Source organism: Mytilus edulis, chromosome 1 (assembly GCF_963676685.1).
Source record: "Mytilus edulis chromosome 1, xbMytEdul2.2, whole genome shotgun sequence".
Classification (NCBI taxonomy): Eukaryota; Metazoa; Mollusca; class Bivalvia; order Mytilida; family Mytilidae; genus Mytilus; species Mytilus edulis.
Window position 1 is genome coordinate 42,112,790 of NC_092344.1, and position 22,837 is coordinate 42,135,626.

Below are 22,837 nucleotides of genomic sequence, written 5' to 3' on the forward strand. Positions count from 1 at the left end.
TGAAAACGCATCACACGGTATAGCATACTTATATAAACCTTGAAACAAAATTCCAGAAATCCTTGTATTGTAGTTCCTGAGAAAAATGTGACGAAAATTTTCAACTTGGTTATCATGTGTAAAATAATACAAGTGTTCAGTAAACAGGAAGTTGTCGAGTGATGAATCTGAAAAGGCATCAAACGGTGTAGCAGACTTATATAAACCCTGAAACCAAATTTCAGAAATCCTTATATTAAGTTCCTGAAAAAATGCGACGAAAAATATTCATGGGACGGACGGACTGACGGAATAAGGACAGACAGAGGTAAAACAGTATACCCCCGTTTTTTTTAAAGAGGGGGTATAATTAGTATTGACAATGACTTCAAATTCAGACTCCTTAAATATAAGGACCATACAAGACTGACTTTGTCCTCATGTCCACTGATTTTTAGGAATTATTTAAGTGCTTTTTTTTCAAACTAACCAAAGAGATAAACAATTCAATTCAATTCTTCAATTCAAAGTTGTATTGCCATATACACTTTACAGTTTGTGACATATAACAACAACAAAAACAAATGAAGACAATAACTAAGTAACTCAATATATATACACAAATTCAGAAAATATTAAAGGGTCCCCTGTCCTCAGTTCCATTGACTTTTTTTTAAAGGATCCTGTTTATTCACTTGTGTTGGTGTTGATGGGTTAAGTATATATATAACTTTGTCATTATCAGTGAGATTAGAAAATGAATTATTTTCTATGTTGATGCAATAAAAATATGCTGATCTAATATTTGAATTGTGAGAACAATTTATTAAGAAATGTTTCTCATCAGCTAGTACTTTGCATTTTTTGCAAAGCCTCTCTTCACGGGGAATTTTTAAATGCCTTCCTTTTTCAATTAATAATGAATGGTCACTGATTCTAAGTTTTGTAATTAATTTTCTAGTAAGAGAGGTAAGGTTTTATCAATAGATTTGGATAAGTTCTTTATAAAAATTTAATTTACTTTTATCATCAATAGATCTCAACTTATCCATCAACAGGTTGTTGTAGTCAATAAACTAATTATAAGTTAAATAGCCAAGAATGGTTGAAATCAAGGGCATTAAAGGGGCACTAGCTGTCAAATTCATTGTAACCGATTTGACTCAAATTCTCATATTTGGTTTATAACAATGTAAAACATTTATCCAAACTATCAAAAGTCTAAAATGAACAGTTTACAGAGCATGGGGTAGATAATATATAGGTTCGTTTCGTGTGTATTTTAGTCCAGACGCCATCTAATTAACTATCGATTTGACCTCAGATGACCATATAAGCGATGTAAACAAAAATAAAGATATGAATAGATTAAACCAACACGTGCAATTGCATTTTTATAGGTCTGTTTGATTTTATTTTATAGATTAAAAATAGATGTTTCTCATTGTTTTTAACCATATAAGAATGATTTTATGTGCATCGAATTAGTAATCAAATGATTTACCGTAGTTTCACTTTCATTGTTGACATTCTTTTTCTTTAAATAACCAGTACACGTACAATGCATGCGTTGTCAATCTCTAGCTAGGGGTTAACTTGAAGTTCACATGAATACCGGTTAGAATGATGATGACGTTTTCACTTGCAAGTGAATCAGTCAAAAATTATGTTTAATCGCTTATTTCAACAAAATTAAAGGAAATTGATTGCTAAAAGCAAATTATTATTTCATTATTTCAATTTGATTAATGATTGATCTAAAAAAAATCATACTTTATTTTTATATATATATCGTAGCTAGTGCCCCTTTAAATGTCATCATTTACTATGGATTTATAAAGATACTTTATTTTCCGGACTGTAAAATAAATCTGCCAACAAGCTAAAAGGAAATTTGCTTTTTGTTAGACACTTACAAAAAGTGGTTCACCTATATCTGTGAAACCAATGAATACTATTGCCCGGCAATCGTAATGAATCTGCAAAATTGATGCAAACAACAATATTTACATTAAAGATTACCTGTATTATTAGGGACTTGCTGGTCCATAATGCTTTTCAATATGTAATGTACAAACAAACATACATCATCATTGCTTTTACCAAGTATTTTTTGCAAAGCCTGAAGATCTAAGGCAATATGCTCCTTTATGAAAGGGAGCACATCATTTGGTGACAACCTCTTTTCCAGTTTTATTGTCTGGATAATAGCCTAAAAAAAAAAAACTTTCTAAAACAACAACCTCAACCACATTTATGGCGTAACAAAAGTAAGATTTTGACAACTCAATGTCTTTGCAACTTTGTATAATGGAATTAATGATCTTATACAGAAAACTAACTGTTTCATTAAAAAACTTTCTAAAAAGCCTTGTGACAACTGAAATTTAACAAGAATGTGTCCAAAGTACACGGATGCCCCACTGGCTTTATCATTTTCCATGTTCAATGGTGCGTGAAATTGGGTAAAAAATCTAATTTGGCATTAAAATTAGAAAGATCATACCATAAGGAATATGTGTGGTAAGTTTCAAGTTGATTGGACTTCAGCTTCATCAAAAACAACCTTGACCAAAAACTTTAACCTGAATCGGAACAGAAGGACAGAAGGACGGACGGACGAACAAACCAGAAAACATAATGCCCCTCTACTACCGTAGGTTGGGCATAAAACTTGTATCATTATATTTAACACATCAGAACATTTGCTCAATTTACTTTGCAATATGTATGCATGCAAGTGTCATCCCTTTTTGAACAAGTACAAGATTAAACCCTTGAATAAGTTTTTCTTAATAGGCTGATCACTGAATTCAACCTGTTAAAAGGTATTCTAATCATTTTTTGCGATATTGTGAAAAATCATGTTCCAATTCATATAAAAAAAAAATCAAAATGCCAGTTTAAATTGCGATTATAAACCTGTAGCGTTTTTCGCAATAATAAAAACATTGCAATAGTATCTGAATTGAAAGTATATTAAAGAAAGTATTTTTTCCTGTATGAATTTGTATCTAGGTTATAGTATTATCTAAATAAACTAAAAGAAACCTGAGATACTGCAACAGGAAAGGAACTTATACATTTTGATGTTCTGAAGAGAAAATATGATGACTTTTCAGTGCAAACATGTTTCATGTGGACCAAATGGTGGTGAAGTTTAAAATGCTCCAGGTGTGCTGGTTGATTTAAATTTTCCACAATGGAGGGTTTTGGGAATAATGGATTCTGTAGGCAGCCAAATAAATTTAAAAAAAACAGTCAGGTATGCAAATTAAATGCCTGCATTTTTCATAATCATGTTTAACTTTTCTATTTTTTATGTCTGAAAACATGAAAGTAAAATGTCTATAACTATACAAACCTGGACATTATTTTTAGCTCCTAAGAACATTGAAATATGAGTGAGTAATCTAATAAATGCAACAGATATTCTATCTATTTTTCTGTCCTGCACAAAAGTAAGTTTCTGTCCCAGGTTTGTTGCTCTACCAAGTATATGACCTGTTGAAGTCCTGTCAATTCTGTAAAATGTGGTTAACATTAATAGGCAAACCTGTCAATGATCAAATTTGTGTATAAAAGTGCACATATAATTTTTGCTGAATTGATTTTTAATAGATTTAAAACAAGTAAAAATTGTATAATTTATGCTTGCAGTTAAGAAAATATAAATAAAGCTAAAGTTTCCAAGTAAACCAGCCTGGTTGGAGCACTGATGGTGAATCAATTATTTGCAAGATGTAACCTGCAAATCAGTTGTTACATTTTCACTGCTCCAGAGGCTTACCGCAAGACCTGGGGGACAAGTAAAACATTGTCAATCAATCATTTGGAATTAGCTTGGGATAAACATAACATTATGCTGTCAGTTGATTGTATCTCTCATCATGAAAGAGAGAATTGTAATAGTTTTCATTGTATATTAAATATGCTCAGGCTCTTTGAAGTTGGAGAGTCAATCACAGGGAGAGACTGAATTACTCTGGTCATCTAGGAAGCAGATGAACATATACATATATATATTTCAAAGGTGTGGTTATTTCAGCTAAATACCTAATAATCATAATTTTTTCATAAAATGTAATTATCATACCCCTCATCTCGTTCGTTTCCTGCAGCAGGTGCATGATCTTCACCACCAATCCTTGCATTACAATCCCTACATTTAGTTTCTAAAGTTGGTCTTCCACACTGAAAAAATAATGGTCAACAATGAAAACAAAAACCATTATGTAATTAATAAACAGATTACAGAATAGAGGTTCTAAGGAGCCTGTATCAATGTATGAATTTAAAATAGGAGAAATTTAGTAGTTGTTTTCAACTCATAATTTGAATATTTCCTTGATGTATTTTGCCTCTCTTGTAGAGGATCCCCCAATTATCAATTCCTTTCTAATATCATTCTTGCCAAATTTGTTTCAAACTGGCGTAGTGGTTCAGATAAGTAGATGAAAATATAAATTTCCATTCATAGAGTCAAATGGTTACTATTTGATAACAATGCTAACATGTTTGCCATTAGACCAACTTGATGAGAAACACTTAAAGAGGTTCATACACTCATTTATCATGTAAAGTATAAAAATAATTAGCCTTGTAAATTCATGAAAGAATTTTTTTTTTTAAATTGGCCAATCAGAATTAAATTTGCCTCCTGATCTTTTTAAATCACAACCAAATTACAGTTATTATGAGTAATTTCATTGGATTTTGCTTAGACCATTCTTTCAAGTTCAGTTAAAACAAGCATAGCAGTTTTGAATTAGAAAATAAACTGTTATTACAATCAGATTTAAACAAGAACTATGTACCACCAATGACAAAATGTTTTCCCTTCCTTAGATCTTTTGACAAGTCTACCTATCATTAATCCTGACAATTTTTCATGTAATTCATTTGATAGGCCATTTAGTAAAACCAGATGTGTCAAAGCGACACGAATAGCCCCGTCTCAAAAAGTTGAAAAATCTTCAATTTCAATAACACATGTGGACACAAACATGATGGTAGTCTCACATATCAAAAATCTGCACAAAATGTGGAGGCGTATAGAAAAAAAGTCTGTATAGCTATGATTTTCAACAATTTTCAAAGTTGTAAACCCTTAATTTTGGCAAAATGTCTCACATATCAAAAATCAGCTGAAAATGTGGAGGCGTATAGAAAAAAAGTCTGTATAGCTATGATTTTCAACAATTTTCAAAGTTGTAAAATCTTAATTTTGGCAAAACTGAACAGTGGAACAAAACTTAAACTTGATCTGTAACTCAACATGAGTAACTCACATACCAAAATTCAGCACAATATCTGAAAGCGTTTAGAAAAAAAGTCTTTATAACTGTGATTTTCAACAATTTTTCTAAGTCCAAAGCCTGTAATTTCGGCAAAAATTAGCAGAGCGGAACGAAACTTAAACTTGATCTGTAACTTATCATGGTTAACTCACATACCAAATATCAGCCCAATATCTTAAGGCGTTTAGAAATAACTCTGTATAATGGTTTGTTGCGGAATGACGGAATTTTGGAATTACGGACAATGGTAAAACTATATGGCACCGACAACTTCGTTGGGGGGCCATAAAAATTAAAGCTGAATTGCACAAGAGGACCAAATTAAGTTTGAGCACTGATGGCGAGTCAAGGATGTAAACGCAAAATCAGTTGTTTTATTCAACTGCTTCACAATGCATGGCTACATTAACAAGAGTGCACACGCTGAAATGTCTCGCTTTCTTTACTAATCATTGATATTATGTTAATAGTCCTAAGTATAAAGCTAAGCTTTATTACAACTATCACACAAACAGAACATTAACCAAGATAACTAAACAAAGACCAATGAACCTTGAAAATGAGGTCAAGGTCAGATGAACCATGCCAGGCAGACATGTACAGCTAACAATGCTTCTCTTAAACATATATAGTTGACCTATTACTTGTAGTTTAAGAAAAATAGACCAAAACACAAAAACATCCGTGAAAATGTGGTCACGGTCAAATAAAACCTGAGCGACTGACATAAAGATCATAAAATATTTCTATACACCAAATATAGTTGACCTATGGCATATAGAATTAGATAAAAAGACCAAAACTCAAAAACTTAACTTTGACCACTGAACCATGAAAATGAGGTCAAGGTCACATGACATCTGCCCGCTAGTCATGTACACCTTACAATCATTCCATACAACAAATATAGTAGACCTATTGCATATAGTATGAGAAAAACAGACCAAAACACAAAAATTTAACTATAACCACTGAACCATGAAAATGAGGTCAAGGTCAAATGACACCTGCCAGTTGGACATGTACACCTTACAGTCCTTCAATACACCGAATATACTAGCCCTATTGCTTATAGTATCTGAGATATGGACTTGACCACCAAAACTTAACCTTGTTCACTGATCCATGAAATTAGGTCGAGGTCAAGTGAAAACTGTCTGACAGACATGAGGACCTTGCAAGGTACGCAAATATCAAATATAGTTATCCTATTACTTATAATAAGAGAGAATTCAACATTACAAAAAATCTGAACTTTTTTTTCAAGTGGTCACTGAACCATGAAAATCAGGTCAAGGACATTGGACGTGTGACTGACGGAAACTTCGTAACATGAGGCATCTATATACAAAGTATGAAGCATCCAGGTCTTCCACCTTCTAAAATATAAAGCTTTTAAGAAGTTAGCTAACGCCGCAGCCGCCGGATCACTATCCTTATGTCGAGCTTTCTGCAACAAAAGTTGCAGGCTCGACAAAAATCCTGAAAGCCATGTCCATGCAAAATCATCAATTAATTATTAGGTAATTAGTTCATTTACTTCAAGCTACCAGCTCATTGCATCTCATCAAAAAGTGTTAATCAAATCCTTGAATTGTGAACATATGATGGATGCAAAGTTCTTTCAAAATTACATGTAGGACTATTTCCTTAAGTTTCAGTAGTTCTTCTATAATTAATCACATTTCTTTCTAAATAAAGGCAACAGTAGTATACCGCTGTTCGTAACTCATAAATTGATTGAGAAAAAAACAAATCCGGGTTACAAACTAAAACTGAGGGAAACACATCAAATATAAGAGGAAAACAACAACACAACATTAAAATGTAATACACACAGAAATGAACTATAATATAACAATGGCCATTTTCCTGACTTGGTACAAGATATTTTAAGAAAAAAATGGTGGGTTGAACCTGGTTTTGTGGCATGCCAAACCTCCTGCTTTTATGGCAATATTAAATATAACATTAAAATGACAACATTTCATGACAGGACTATAATACAAATAAATGGGAGAACATATAGGACAGAGAAACACACGAATAATGGCTAACAAAAGGTACCAGGTTTAAAATTTAATACACCCGACGTGCATTTCGTTTAAAAATATCAATTCAAATTTATTGAATGCATCATTGAATTTCACTATTTGTACAAATGAGCATACATAGTTCTATAAAATTTTGCTGCAATAGCTAAAACACAGAGGTTTACACAACTATCTTACCCAACTTATGATCACTTAATGAAATGAAAAATATGAAACAGACATCTTAAATAAATATCATACTAGTCTAAAAGTGCCGTAAATGTACATGGTAGAAAAACTCCTATACTTACATCTCCTACAACATATGGATGACCATTGGGACATTCTGAAATATACATGGACAAATAAATAGTAGGAGAAGCTATCTGTAAAAAAAATATATGAGTACATGTATTTATTGTAAATTACCCTTAAAATATCAAAAACAGCAAAGAGCAAAAACAATAATCCATCCAAAAACTTCAATCTAGACTAATACACTGTGACATAGAAAGTCTTATCTGAACCCTGCAACATTAAATTGTGAATTTTTATCAAAAAACAAAATCTGATATTCATGGTGTGGATATTGTTTTTTTCTTTTTTACACCAGTACTTAACCCTTTCATACCGAATGTAACCTTTTGGCACCCCCTTGCGCATGCCGAATGTATCCTTTTGGCACACCGGTGTGGATGCTGAATGTATCCTTAAGGATACATAGATTTCTATTTTTAGACGGTCACAGTGCAAACAGTAAAAATAACGTTAAGACATGTTTCTTGGCCCAGTTGCTCCATAGATGTTATGATAAACACCAAATGCATTCGATATTTGAGTATCAGGCGTAAAATAGATGTCAAAATATGTTTTTTCAAAGATTGTTGAGAAAAAAAAAACTCGTGAAAAACCAAACGGCAGAACTATAGACAATCGTGGTCAGGAGTTTCATTTCGAGTTGAAACATTTGGAAAACTTAAACTGCGGTCATGAAAGTCGTTTAACTTGTACAAAAATAATGTATGTACGTATATTTTGGAGTTGTGAGAAGGATATTTGTAAATAACCTGAAATCGAGACTTTGATTGTCGTCATCAGCTGCACGACTGTAAATTATTATTTTTCGCTTCCGTTTGACAGTCAACCTTTCATTACCAATTAATCAGAATATTTTTATCATCGTTTTAGAAACTCTTAGGAGTCTGTTGTGCTATGGGTTTTATTTCTTTTCATTGAAAGGCTGTACTGCAGTATGTAGGTCGACAAAATGAAAGTCCACTTTCATTTAAAATAGAACCGGATATTGACAAAATTGACAGCTGAGTCTATAAATAGTGCAGTTCATAAAAACACGTGTTGTTACATCTCATAGCTATTTTATTTAACAGAAAAGTGGTTTGGAAAGATGAGACAATATTCTGCAATCTAATTCATATTTTAATCGAGTATAAATTGTTTTCCATGATGTATCTTGTCTTGTAACAGAGGTTTTTAAAAGTCTGGTTCAGCATACAAAAACAAATGCTTTTTTTTTTAAAACAAATTCTGTTGACAGAGAGTAAAAAAAACCTGAAAGATGCATAGATGAATATTTCTTTGTAACAAATTGTTTTCATTCTCATTTTTTTTAAAAGAAAACATTGTCAAAGAAGGGAAGTGAAAAAAAAAATTTGTTTCAGAAGGGAAAGGAAATTTTTTTTTTCAGAATTGGGAAGGGAAAAAAAAATTTTTTTTGTGAAGGGCGTAATTTTTTTTCCAAAGTGAAATAACATAAGGTGTTGTTTGATTCTACTGATTAATCTTAAGATGGCATCATTTATTATTGTAAAATAATACTGTTTACTGTATGTTTCTAAAAACAATAGGGGTTCAATTTTTTTGTTTTTTTGATATTATGAGGAACATAATAAATTACCCCCCCCCCCCCCCCCCCCCCCCTCATGTTGCACACAAAGACAAAAGATGAATGACCAGTGCGGCAGTGCATAAAGTTATATTACAATTTCTGATGCTTATATATAAAGCAACCATTTTTTACAAAATGAAACATCTCTTTTGTGTTCAAAAAGAGACTTCAAATGGTATTTAAATTGCTGCTTCTCTCAGAAGCCAAGTCACATAGGAGTAGGGAGTAAGAGAAAAGACCGATCAAATTGGAAATGGGATAATGGGACCAGATTACAGTCTTGTGGCTGTTACCTTGTAAGTCAGCTTCTTAAATTTACACTGGTTATGGGACTAGTACATGTAAGCAGATATCTTCATACCACATTAATATATATTATATGCAAGTAACACTTGCTGCTGGATGTAATAGATTAATCAATAGACTGGTAACAGTGGTTATAGTGTAACAACCTCTCAAGTAATTTTTATTTACTTTTTGACAAACCATTCCATTAAATAGCCCAACAATATAAACAGAAAATAAAAAAAATAGAGGCTCTAAAGAGCCTGTGTCGCTCACCTTGGTCTATGTGAATATTAAACAAAGGACGCAGATGGATTCATGACAAAATTGTGTTTTGGTGATGGTGATATGTTTGTACATCTTACTTTACTGAACATTCTTGCTGCTTACAATTATCTCTATCTATAATGAACTTGGCCCAGTAGTTTCAGTGGAAAATGTTAGTAAAAATTTACAAATTTTATGAAAATTGTTAAAAATTGACTATAAAGGACAATGACTCCTTAGGGGGTCAATTGACCATTTTGGTCATGTTGACTTATTTTTAGGTCTAACTTTGCTGTACATTATTGCTGTTTACAGTTTATCTCTATCTATAATAATATTCAAGATAATAACAAAAAACGGCAAAATTTCCTTAAAATTACCAATTCAGGGGCAGCAACCTAACAACGGGTTAACTGGTCCATCTGAAAATTTCAGGGCAGATAGATCTTGACCTGATAAACAATTTTGCCCCACGTCAGATTTGCTCTTAACCCTTAGACTGCTGCATTGATTTCTATTGTACTTTTGTGTAATGCTGAGTAAAATTTTAATCACTGATGAAATAAACATGTTCACTTACAATTGCTGTATCTTTGTAAATATTGAATATTCATCAATAAAAGTTATAAAAAAAAGTATTGTTAGATTCTGTATTTTTAATTTATTTTATTTTTGTGTGAGTCTCTGGTCATGTTTTACCTGTACAGGTGCGAAAATAGGTAAACAAAGGTAAACTTATTTTTTCATGTTTTATTAAACGATCCATCAATGTAAAAGTATCCATGACTTCAGAATTGAACCAATATAGTTTAAAATCTCTTTTAAGAACTAAGTACCATTGTGATTATCAAAAAATAAAAGTTTCTTCTCAGACCAACGGCCTTTTTTATGCAAATATTTTCCGGTATTTTCCTCCAACTTTCACTGCGCCGACTTTTACTTCCATGTACAAATATATTTACACGACAAGTTCATTTTGAAAGCTTTCATCAATATATAATCTTGACAAACTTAAAGTTCGGGTCTATCGATGTTAGTCAATATTGATTCACATTTGAAAGGCGAAATGATAAACATCGCAAATCCTGTTTCATGTCATCCATTTTGAACAATGTCTGGGAATCCCCGTAATTCTCGCTTTAAAAGTCTTCTGTTTGCAGTTTTGATAGAATACTTCCATTTCTGTCTATTATATCTTCGGTTCTCGTCCAAATCCTTTTAATCGTCCGCCGCTGTTAAATCGTTATCATTGAAATACTTCTGAACGTGTTGGCCATTTCTCCAAACAATGTCCGCCATTTTGTCACTTTTTTCATCAAAAATTTTCACTTTCGGTTTATCGCTTATACCTGATTAAAAGTCAAGAGACACTCGAAAGAACGCAGATTTTAAGCCAATCAGAATCCATACAAGTCGAAACTGCCGCAATCTCATGAATATTGACTCCGCCCATTCCATGGTAACTGTGTAAACAAACGAGTACGGAAAACGACTATAGTCGCGAGTAGCAGTAGCCGACTGTCTTATCGGAACGACAATAGTCGCGCGTAGCAGTCTAAGGGTTAATGCTTTGGTTTTTGAGTTATAAGCCAAAAACTGCATTTTACCCCTATGTTCTATTTTTAGCCATTACAGCCATCTTGGTTGGATGGCCGGGTCACTGGACACAGTTTTTAAAGTAGATACCCTAAAAATGATTTTGGTCAAGTTTGGATTAATTTGGCCCAGTAGTTTCAGAGTAGAAGATTTTTGTAAAAGATTACTAAGATTTACGAAAAATGGTTAAAAATTTACTATAAAGGGCAATAACTCCTAGAGGGGTCAATTGACCATTTCGGTCATGTTGACTTATTTGTAAATATCACTTTGCTGAACATTATTGCTATTTACAGTTTATCTCTATCTATAATAATATTCAAGATAATAACCAAAAACAGCGAAATTTCCTTAAAATTACCAATTCAGGGACAGCAACCCAAGAACGGGTTGTCAGATTCATCTGAAAACTTCAGGGCAGATAGATCTTGACCTGATAAACAATTTTTACCCCATGTCAGATTTGCTTTAAATGCTTTGGTTTTTGAGTTATAAGCCAAAAACTGCATTTTACCCCTATGTTCTATTTTTAGCCATGGTGGCCATCTTGGTTGGTTGGCTGGGTCACCAGACACATTTTTAAAACTATATACCCCAATGATGATTGTGGCCAAGTTTGGATTAATTTGGCCAAGTAGTTTCAGAGAAGAAGATTTTTGTAAAAGTTAACGACGCCGGACGCAAAGTGATGAGAAAAGCTCACTTGGCCCTTCGGGTGAGCTAAAAAATAGTTGCCATTGTCCTAGCTCACTCAATTTAAAAATTATAATCCTATTCAACACAGCATAATAAACTGAAAATAAAACAAATTTCATAGCTTCCTAATGTTATTACACACTATATCAGCTGCATATATTCTCTTCTTTACCTTTACTGCATGTGATTAATAAATTCAAATTAGTTTTAATATGATGAAAATAAATTTAAAAATATTATTGTCAGCTTTTGGTATTTATTTGTGCTGCTTTAACAAACATCAGTTGATGTATTTGTCAATTGTGTTTTATCTTATACATCCTAAATTTTGACTACATAGTTCAGATTTTAATTTTTACAATTTTCAACAACAACAAAATATTCACAAGGCTCTATTTCTTTAGAAACAACTGACTATTTGCTTATCTGTAGTACATTTATTTATGTTTAAATATATTTTTTTTATATTATACAACCTCCATGACACAAATCAAATTTATTGGAAATTTCATGGATTTAAAATTTTAAAAAATAATCACTTACTGGCTTCATTTACTTTATCTATTGGAAAGCTTTATCTCATTCACATGTGGAAGTATTAAGGCATTACTGGGGTTAAGTCATTAAGTAAAGAAGTCCCATCGATTATTATTGCAGTAAAAATTTATTTTTAATTAGTTCATGATCGCACATCAATTTTGGGGGTATTATACAACTCGTCTGGAAGAGTTATTGTCCGTTATCGAGCCTGAGTTATCTTTCTTCTTTCGAAACCGTTAACAAATGGCGGCCAAAATGTACGTGAACGACAGTCTCGATTTACAAGTATTTTTGAAAAGACAAGAGTGCACACGCTGAAATGTCTCACCTTCTTTACTAATTATTGATATTATGTTGATAGCATAAAGCTTTATTAAAAACTGTCACATAAACTTAGCATTAACCAAGATAACTAAACAAAGACCAATGAACCATGAAAATGAGGTCAAGGTCAGATAAACCATGCCAGGCAGACATGTACAGCTAACAATACTTCCATACAACAAATATAGTTGACCTACTACTTATAGTTTAAGAAAAATAGACCAAAACACAAAAACTTAACACTGAGCAATGTACCGTGAAAATGAGGTCGAGGTCAAATAAAACCTAAGGGACTGACATATAGATCATAAAATATTTCCATACACCAAATTTAGTTGACCTATGGCATATAGTATTAGATAAAAAGACCAAAACTCAAAAACTTAACTTTGACCACTCAACCATGAAAATGAGGTCAAGGTCAGATGACATCTGCCCGCTAGACATGTACATCTTACAATCATTCCATACAACAAATATAGTAGATCTATTGCATAAAGTGTGAGAAAAACAGACCAAAACACAAAAACTTAACTATAACCACTGAACCATGAAAATGGGGTCAAGGTCAGATGACACCTGCCAGTTGGACATGTACACCTTACAGTCCTTCCATACACCGAATATACTAGACCTATTGATTATAGTATCTGAGATATGGACTTGACCACAAAACTTAACCTTGTTCACTGATCCATGAAATGAGGTCGAGGTCAAGTGAAAACTGTCTGACGGACATGAGGACCTTGCAAGGTACGCACATACCAAATATAATTATCCTATTACTTATAATAAGAGAGAATTCAACATTACAAAAAATCTGAACTTTTTTTCAAGTGGTCACTGAACCATGAAAATGAGGTCAAGGACATTTGACATGTGACTGACGGAAACTTCGTAACATGAGGCATATATATACAAAGTATGAAGCATCCAGGTCTTCCACCCTCTAAAATAGAAAGCTTTTAAAAAGTTAGCTAACGCCGCCGCCGTAGCCCTATCTCTATGTCGAGCTTTCTGCAACAAAAGTTGCAGGCTCGACAAAAACGAAAACGGAAACGGTTTTTGAAGGGAAATAATTCAGTGGCTAATAGAAATAGCATTTTGAAACACATGTGCGCATAAAAAATGTTGCCGCACGCAAGTTAAAGAGATGTACGGTACGCAATGACAAAAATTATCTTCTGACACAATAAATCTATGTTTTCAACACGAGTTTTTAAGGTAAACTGCTTCTTACTCTATGAAAAGTTTACGGACGCTCAACCCGTGATATTTATCTACGTTTTATCAAAATTTGACCCGAAACTCGGTACGGATCCTGAGTTTTCAATGACCAAACCACGAGGTTGTTTTTGCTGTAGCACATGTCAAATTAATCCCAGTCAAGCAAACGGCTCATGCAAATAAATTTCGGCCAGGGAATCCTGCGAAAAAAATTAATTCAGTAGTGAAAGTGTTACAATGTATAGAATCTAAACTATGAACATAAATGTTAAAGGTTCAATAAAAAGCAATAGAAATTGGCTGGTTTTCATTGAAATAGGTTGAAAATGTTGACGTCATAAAAAGAATGTTGATTTATATATTTGAAAAATACTCATTTCCCATCTAGTCATAGTTATGATACATTGAAATACCGGCCATAATTATTGTGGTCCTTTTGTTAGGAATAAAATTATTTTTTCTCACCGTCTAATTCGATCACGAACCTGAATTGATGATTTGCAGAATCAACAACAAGAATTTATAAACCTATTTTTGTAAAAAAGTTGAACACTGAAATGGTTTTAATGACCTTAAATTGCAAATGCCACAGTGAAATAATAACAAATTTTGACTATATACACATCAAAAGGTGGTCAAACCATAGCAGGGATTATTTGATGAGAGAATTTAATTTAACGATAGCAATGCACCATCATAAAACAAGTCACAGAGATCCCTGTTTAAGAACATACAACACAAATTTATGCAAATTTAACCATCTTTTGTTTGTTAAATACTATAATTAATGAATTGTGGTAAAATCAATATTTAAAAACTACACCCTTTATGACTATAGAACTCAGAATTGACTGAGAAATGAAGTAATTTCAAAAACAGTATACCACATGATAAACTCACTATATATGACTGGATTTTCTCCTGAGATATTTCTTCCATCAAGTAATGCTTCTCTGACATATGCTATTTCATCATGGGGCATTGTAGGGTAAAAAGAATTCTGTAAATGATAAGTATTTATATCTACTCAAAATAAATCTTTTACTGTTAGGTAGTTTTTCTAAAAATTATAGTTGAAATTAAGAAAGGTCATCTCAATGTACATTTGTTTTTGAAAATGAAGACACTCTATGAAATTAAACAAATAAAAGATAAATTGTTGAAACAGAAATGCTTGGCATGTATGGTATTTGAATAGTAAAATACAGATGTTGAAATTATAAATTAACAAAACTGTTACATGTAAAATAAGTAAATTATCATCATGACAATATATATAACAGTTACAATTACAATTCAAAAGGAATTGTTCAAGAGAAGATGAGAGGTATATGATATAAACTGTCTCATCTAATATTCTAATAGCCTAGTCATCTGACATTCCAATTGGAGTAAACCGTTTAAGAAATTTATGTTCTACATTTCAATAATCAAATTGTTCCAACAAATGGCTATATACCATAGAACCAAGTTTACCTCTTGAAAACCAAGATATTAACATAAAGTCGTAGACTCATACAATCAAAATTAACTTACAATCATTGTTTGGGGATTAAAAGCAATATTCATCAGTGGTTCCATAACATTAGTTCTGACAGGAAACTCAAGCAACAATGCCAGGTAATGAACTAACAAACAAGCAATGTTTTGATCTGTCAAAGTCATGTTCACACAAATATTATATCTGGGATCATTCCATATCACATTTCTAATCACTGCAGCAGGAAAATCCTAAAATAGAAAAAAACAAGAATGTGTCCAAAGTACACGGATGCCCCACTCGCACTATCATTTTCTATGTTCAGTGGACCGTGAAATAAGGTTAAAAACTCTAATTTGGCATTAAAATTAGAAAGATCATATCATAGGGAACATGTGTACTAAGTTTCAAGTTGATTCGACTTCAACTTCATCAAAAACTACCTTGACTAAAAACTTTAACCTGAACGAACGAACAAACAGACGAGCGAACAGATGGACGGACGGACCCACAGACCAGAAAACAAAATGCCCCTCTGTTATCGTAGGTGGGGCATAAAAATATGTTGACAGTGTTCCAAATTTATATGGGATGCACATTTAAATCAAATAAATTTGGGAAACAGATTAATTATTTCCAATAATTTTGATGATTTTAAATATTCACAAAACTATCCCTGCTAGTAGATTTGATCAAAAGCAGTCATCATAATGCATATTCATATCAACTTCATGAAAAGGTTTAAAACACCAAAAATGACAAAAATAAACATCTTTATAATAATATGTTTTATTCCAGCATTTTAGCATAAATCTACTCTTTCAAGATGTCGCCTCTACCTATGTTGTTGAGAACAAGATGTTTCATTTTTTCTAGTCTTGTTCATTTTGTTTTGTTTTTTTAATTTCAACAGTTAAATGTCTTTTGATCATAAGATGAATGTTCCATACCTTTTGTTGAAACAGTGCATGATTTTTCATGTACTCCTTTACAAAGCAAATGCCCTAAAAAACAATAAAATCTGTAAATATAATTTATAATCAAAACATAACATGTGGCAGACTTAGAAAAAGAAGGTTAAGCAAGTAAGTGACACCCTTATAGAGAAGTAAATATCTCCAATGCAAAGTTAAAACTAAAAAAGTGACAGTCAAAATGACAGAAAACCATGTTTTCTTACATTCATTAGTGTCAATGTTAAAAACTATTAACGGTAATCTCTCCTGAACACCAAAATTGAAAATCATTAATAACAAATTGACTTTCATGTTGTTGTCATTATAAAAAAGCCCAAGTCCTCTTTTTTTTAAATAACTAGATCCCTCACTAAATACAAAAAAGAGCAAAGTCGATGCTGGTGTAGCTGCAATGTGCAAGTTTTTGTTTGTTTGTGTATTTAGTGTTACAACATATAGTGTACATAGGCAGTTCTAAAGTTATGTGCCCCACCACACTAAGTACCTGTACCAAGTCATGCTATCTGGATCATGTAATGGTTGTTGTCATTTTTTGCATGTTGTTTAGGTGTTAGAGGTTAATATGGTCTGTTGAACTGTGGCGTGTTTTGGGTAATTCCTGTTATCTCATTTAATGTATATCCTTAAATTATTTCTGGAAATACCTGAGGTGGGAACTGTTTCTCTTGTCCAAAAATACATTTCATTGTAACTTCTCTATGCAATGCAAGAACGACCATAACTCTTGTCTGCCAAACATTGGTCCCTGTGGCTAAAGGCTAAAAATTAAGAAAAATATAAACTGGATTAAATTCAAGCACTAGTAAATACAGTACATTCCGGTTATTTGCATAGCCTATTTGTCAGACAAAATTATGCTTATATCCGAAATGCCAAAATACGGAGTCAAATAACATCGATAGTGCAGATCAGTAAAGGAAATCCTGAAGACAGATGAACATCCATAATCCACTTACAACATATTGAATGATTATTTATTCTAATAAAAAGTTATTTGTCTAGTGTCATGCATTTTATTTCATTGTTTTTTATTTCAATAAAGTTTATAAACACATTTAGTTTTAGTTTATTTATGTACCGACTTTTCCTTTACCTGAGATACGAAAATAAAATTGTTCTAAAAATAGATTTGTTTCTATGACCCGGATGTACAAATTATATTGTTACCCGGTACTCTTTGATTAAAACAAACTGTTAAACAATGCTACACAGTTTATAATCATTTGATACAATAAATGTGTAATGAACTGCCTTTAATATGCAGTATTTACCGATTGCACAGTGATGTAACACTGTTACTTTAACCTCGTTAGTTTCTTATATGCAAAGCAGTTAACAGGTAATGGGGCCCTGCAAGGGTTATTTGCTGGACACAAGTGTTGAAAGTGAGAAAATATAATAATTTTAAGTAAAAGTTCTTTTCAAAAAATATCAAAAATAAAAGATTGATGTATGAAATTCTTCAACCATATATAAATGCCCTGTAATATTTAATTTATACATATAACTGTCAGAACAGTAGAAGTCTCCTTGAACACTGAGGATTCTAATATACCATACCAATAAAACAGTAGATGTCTTCGAAAGAACACTAACAAGTCTCATATACCATACCACAAGAAACAATAGATGTCTCCAAATAAATGCTACCAATTCTCATATACCATACCACATAGAAATGTAAAGTCTTCTAAAGTACATTAATAAGTCTCATGTACCATACCACATAGAACAAGTAGAAGTCTCCACCCAGAACCTAAACAAGTCTCATATACCATACCACAAGAACAGTTGATGTGTCCTTATAGACAATAACTAGTCTCATGCATCATACCACATATATCTATACTACTATAGATACTTAGAGCAGAAAAGGAAATGTTCAACTAGGATGGAACATTTATCCTGCCGTACTGGATACTTGATATCATACGCAAAACTTTATAATAACTATTCTAATTTTATTAACAAACTAATATACTAAGACACTATTGTATACACAGTATACTAATATCATATTCACAATCATTTCTAAATCTATTATACTGAATACATAAGAAAATAATAATAAATGTATCATTTGGCTTTCTAGGGGGCTACTCGTTAAAACTTACAATAAAACAAAATAAAAATAACCAAATGCAAAAACACTACCTACTCAAAAATATTTTAAATTAATTAAAAAGTAAATGTCTAAATTATGCAATTTTAAGAACCTTCAGTAGAGCCCTGACAGGTGAAAAAATTAATTTTAGAAACCTGACTGGTAGAGCCCAGACAGGTATAAATTTGAAAAATGAGAATACCTGCGGTAGATCCCAGCAGGTACTTTTAGAACCTGAGTGGTAGAGCCCAGACAAGTATGAATTTTTGAAAACTGAGAATTCCTGCGGTAGATCCCAGCAGGTACTTTTAGAACCTGAGTGGTAGAGCCCAGACAAGTATGAATTTTGAAAACTGAGAATTCCTGCGGTAGATCCCAGCAGGTACTTTTAGAACCTGAGTGGTAGAGCCCAGACAAGTATGAATTTTGAAAACTGAGAATTCCTGCGGTAGATCCCAACAGGTACTATTAGAACCTGACTGGTAGAGCCCAGACAAGTATAAATTTGAAAAATGAGAATTCCTGCGGTAGATTCCAACAGGTACAAAAAATAACTTAATTATCACCCTTAAATAAAACAAAGCCTAAATAAATTATAAAATGTATTAATGAATTGGGGGAAAATAATTTCCCTGAAATTAAGTAGGCCAAATTGAAACGAGTAGCATGAGTGAAAGCCCCCAAGAAATGATACATATACATATTTATAAAGTTGAACAATAATAATAATACAAAATTTTCAATATACCATTAAAAGAATAAGTACTTGAAAAGAATTTTATATATGAAAATGAAAACGCATAAAATAAAATAAAATAAAACCTACTTAAAAGATTTTACAAAATGTAGTTCTTATAACTCCTTTATATAGTACAAGACATGTATAAAATTTAGGAACAACACATTCTGCTTTGTGCTTTGCAAACAGTTTTTGGGTCAGTTCTAATGTAACGTATATAACAATCGGATGACCATCTACCTAAAGTCTGAATAATATGGTCCTCAACCCCTGCCGCTGCAGCTGATGTAGCAGCACCAATTCGAAAAGAATGACCACAAAATTTACTATCATTATACCCTAATCTGAACAGGGACTCTCGTAGAAGAGATATAAATGTATCTCTAGACAAAGGAGCGTTATTATACTCATCATGAACAAATAAATAAGAATCTGGTCTAGCTCCATAATTTTTCCTTACTTGTAAATATCTTCTCATCAAATCAACTGGGTTGAAAATATCATTTTCAAAAATAGTAATGTTAATACCTTCTCGAAATGGGTCACATTTGGAGGAATTCAGATGTACTGTGAAATTTTGAAAAGGAGTAGGTCCGGTAAGGACCGATTTTGGCCTCAAATTTCAGTTTCATCTGATGAAAGATTTTGACCACTTTTTAAACACTTAAGTGTCTATTTCATATGATGCAATTAATTTATGTGAAAGATTTTAACTTATTTAGTCATTAAAAACGATCCGATTCTGGCTCAAATATGAGAAATCTACCAAATATGCGAAAAAATGTCACTTTTCAGATGGTTTTTGTCAAAAACGAAAGTGGCCGCATCCGTGTTCATCCTCAATCTTTATATATGTTATGTATTATCATTAAATACAACTTCCATTTCAATATTTTGGATGAACACAAATGTGGCCACTTTCGTTTTACACGGAAACCGTCTAAAATTTAACTTAAATGCTGGAATTGTGAAGATTTCAGTAATTTAGCATGAATTAATGGTGCTAGTTCTCCATATATGTGCATTGTATTGGCAAAAAGAGCCCATATTTATGTAGCAGAACCTTTCTACTATCCAATAAATGACTAAAAGTTTACATTTTAACAATTTTGTAAAACTGCTATATTTTGGGGCCAAAAAGGGGTCTTACTGGACCTACTCCTTTATGTCTAAATCAATATTTTGAATTAATAGTGTGTCCTGCCTGGCAATTTTACTACTATAGGTAAATTCACCACATCGGAGAAATCCAAAAAAAGCTAGATTAAATGAGCACTGTAACATTAAGTCGACAAATGGAGAAAAAACTCCTTGCTTTAACATACAGCACAATTGTTTCAAAATTTGAGATGTAATAGGTAATCTCTTTTGTTTAACATTATTCTGAGACTTTTTAATACCTCTTAATATACACTCTAAGCGTGCACAATTTGTCAAAGGGTCAGGATGTCCTATTCTTAAGTAATTATGCCTAATTCCTGCTAAATACACTTTAATAGTAGCATGGGCTAGCTTAAGAGAATTCTTGCAATAGGTTACAAAATAAATTAAACAATCTTCATCTATTATTGGCACACTATTTATATGATTCTGATTAGTCATAGCCATAAATGTGTTAAAACATAGAAATCCAGAATTATAAGTCTTTCTAGTACTAATACATAAGGATGCCTCCCATAGTTCTTCAACTTGTTTAGTTAGACCATCATCAAATGAGCTGGAGCTAGACAAGGTGTGGGTGTCTGATCTGCTTTTGGTGCCAGCTTTCGAAATTTCTCCATCTGATAACGAGAAATTGAATCTGCTATTGAATTTTGTGTGCCAGGAATATGTCGTACATGAACCACATAATTATGCATGGCGGAATGAAAAGTTAGCTTCCTCATTAACTTCATTATACTTGGAATCTTTGAACGACCTTTAGTAATAATTTCCACAACGCTTAGATTATCACAATAGAAAAGTATACGTTTTCTAGGCCAATAATGCCCCCAAAGTACACAAGCCATAACAATTGGGTAAAGTTCGAAAAAAGCAATAGAGGATTCTTCTGATAATATCAAATCTTCCGGAAACTTGCCTTGAAACCAATGATTTTGGTAAAATCCGCCAAAAGAAGTTAATGTTGCATCTGTAAATAGTTGCATGTCTGCAGCCTTAACAATATTGTCATTCAGAAAAAATGAAACTCCATTCCAATTATTCAGGAACTTTGACCACATAACTAGATCAGGTCTGCAAGCCTTGATATGCACGTGATGTGATAGTTTTTTAACCCTAGTGGACAACTTAATCAGATGTGAAACGAAAGACCTCCCAGGTACAATTACTCTGCAAGCAAAGTTCAAATGCCCTAAAAGGCTCAATAGTTCTCGTTTTGTGCATTTGTTTCGCTTACTAAAACTGTCAATTATCTCTATAATTCTAACGATTTTCTCTCTAGGTAGACGAGCTTCCATTTTACTTGTGTCTAAGGTTATACCCAAATACTCTAAGACTACGCAAGGACCTTCTGTTTTCTTAGCTGACAATGGTATACCCAATTCTTTGAACATATTTAACAATCTGGTCATAGTTGCTTGTGCGTTTACTTCTTGAGGTTCAATTACCAGAAAATCATCTCGCAGATGTAGTATATTTTTTATACCATATTTATTTTGTGCTATCCAACATATAGCTGTGGAAAGTGTGTCGAATATTTTTGGACTAGATCTGCATCCGAAGACTAACCTTTTGAAAAAGTAGAACTTATCATCCCACTGTATTCCATGAAAAGGCCACAAGTCCTGTTTTAGAGGCATAATTTTGAATGCGTCCGTTATATCGGTTTTAATTAGCCATGATTTAGAACCTAATTTCTTAATTAAATGTATTGCATCATCAATAGTAACGTATTGTAAAGAGAATTCTTCTTTGTCGATTAATTCATTAAGACTAGGGTGATCTGCATTTTCGTGTGGTGCTGACAAATCAACTATCAAACGCTTCTTTTTACTGTATTTGTGTTCGGCAAGTCCAATAGGATTGATACGATAGTTTGTGTATGGAATACTATCAAAAGGTCCCAGCAAATACCCCTTAGATACCTCGGATTGTAATAATTCGGATACACATGATGCGTTTGATAAAGCCGATTTCAGATTTTTACAAATAATGGAGCTAGACGGTAGATTCATCAATCCTGTATGAAATCCTGAACTTAAACCGTCAATTAAATACTGCTTAAAAGCAGAGTCTGGATGATCAATCAAATATTCGGATAAAATGTTAATTCTAATAGGTGTAGATACTGAAAAGTCGAAGTTGATTTGGGGATCTAAAATTTCTTTTGGTTGTTGGACCCGATCCTCTGAGGCCCATTGTTCCTGTTTTTTGACTGCATAC

At 32.5% G+C, this 22,837-nt stretch overlaps 2 protein-coding genes across 2 annotated transcripts in view; both read right to left on the reverse strand.

Annotated features, from left to right (window-relative positions):
- Nucleotides 1–22,837, reverse strand: part of LOC139482742 (E3 ubiquitin-protein ligase rnf213-alpha-like) — a 305,645-nt gene that overhangs the window by 34,130 nt on the left and 248,678 nt on the right. The window contains exons 70-77 of the mRNA XM_071266815.1: nt 17,255–17,368; nt 16,584–16,637; nt 15,690–15,884; nt 15,054–15,153; nt 7,624–7,658; nt 4,076–4,173; nt 3,344–3,503; nt 2,002–2,191 (exon numbers count right to left, since the gene is read on the reverse strand). Of these exons, the coding sequence (XP_071122916.1) occupies nt 2,002–2,191; nt 3,344–3,503; nt 4,076–4,173; nt 7,624–7,658; nt 15,054–15,153; nt 15,690–15,884; nt 16,584–16,637; nt 17,255–17,368 (946 nt within the window). The remainder of the gene's footprint in view (nt 1–2,001; nt 2,192–3,343; nt 3,504–4,075; nt 4,174–7,623; nt 7,659–15,053; nt 15,154–15,689; nt 15,885–16,583; nt 16,638–17,254; nt 17,369–22,837) is intronic.
- LOC139520553 (uncharacterized) lies at nt 18,551–22,629 on the reverse strand. The gene is made up of 3 exons (XM_071313312.1): nt 21,852–22,629; nt 20,613–21,303; nt 18,551–20,067 (listed from the first exon to the last, which is right to left on the reverse strand). Exons 1-3 carry the CDS (start codon nt 22,627–22,629, stop codon nt 19,605–19,607), a joined length of 1,932 nt encoding a protein of 643 aa, XP_071169413.1. The 3' UTR covers nt 18,551–19,604.

Coding starts and splice junctions, on each gene's coding strand:
- LOC139520553 (XM_071313312.1), bottom strand. CDS start 22,629: ATGAATCTACCGTCTAGCTCCATTATTTGTAAAAATCTGAAATCGGCT. Junction 21,304..21,851: donor AGAGATAATTGACAGTTTTA/GTAAGCGAAACA, acceptor GCCATGCATAAT/TATGTGGTTCATGTACGACA. Junction 20,068..20,612: donor ATTGATTTAGACATAAAGGA/GTAGGTCCAGTA, acceptor CTGAAATTTGAG/GCCAAAATCGGTCCTTACCG.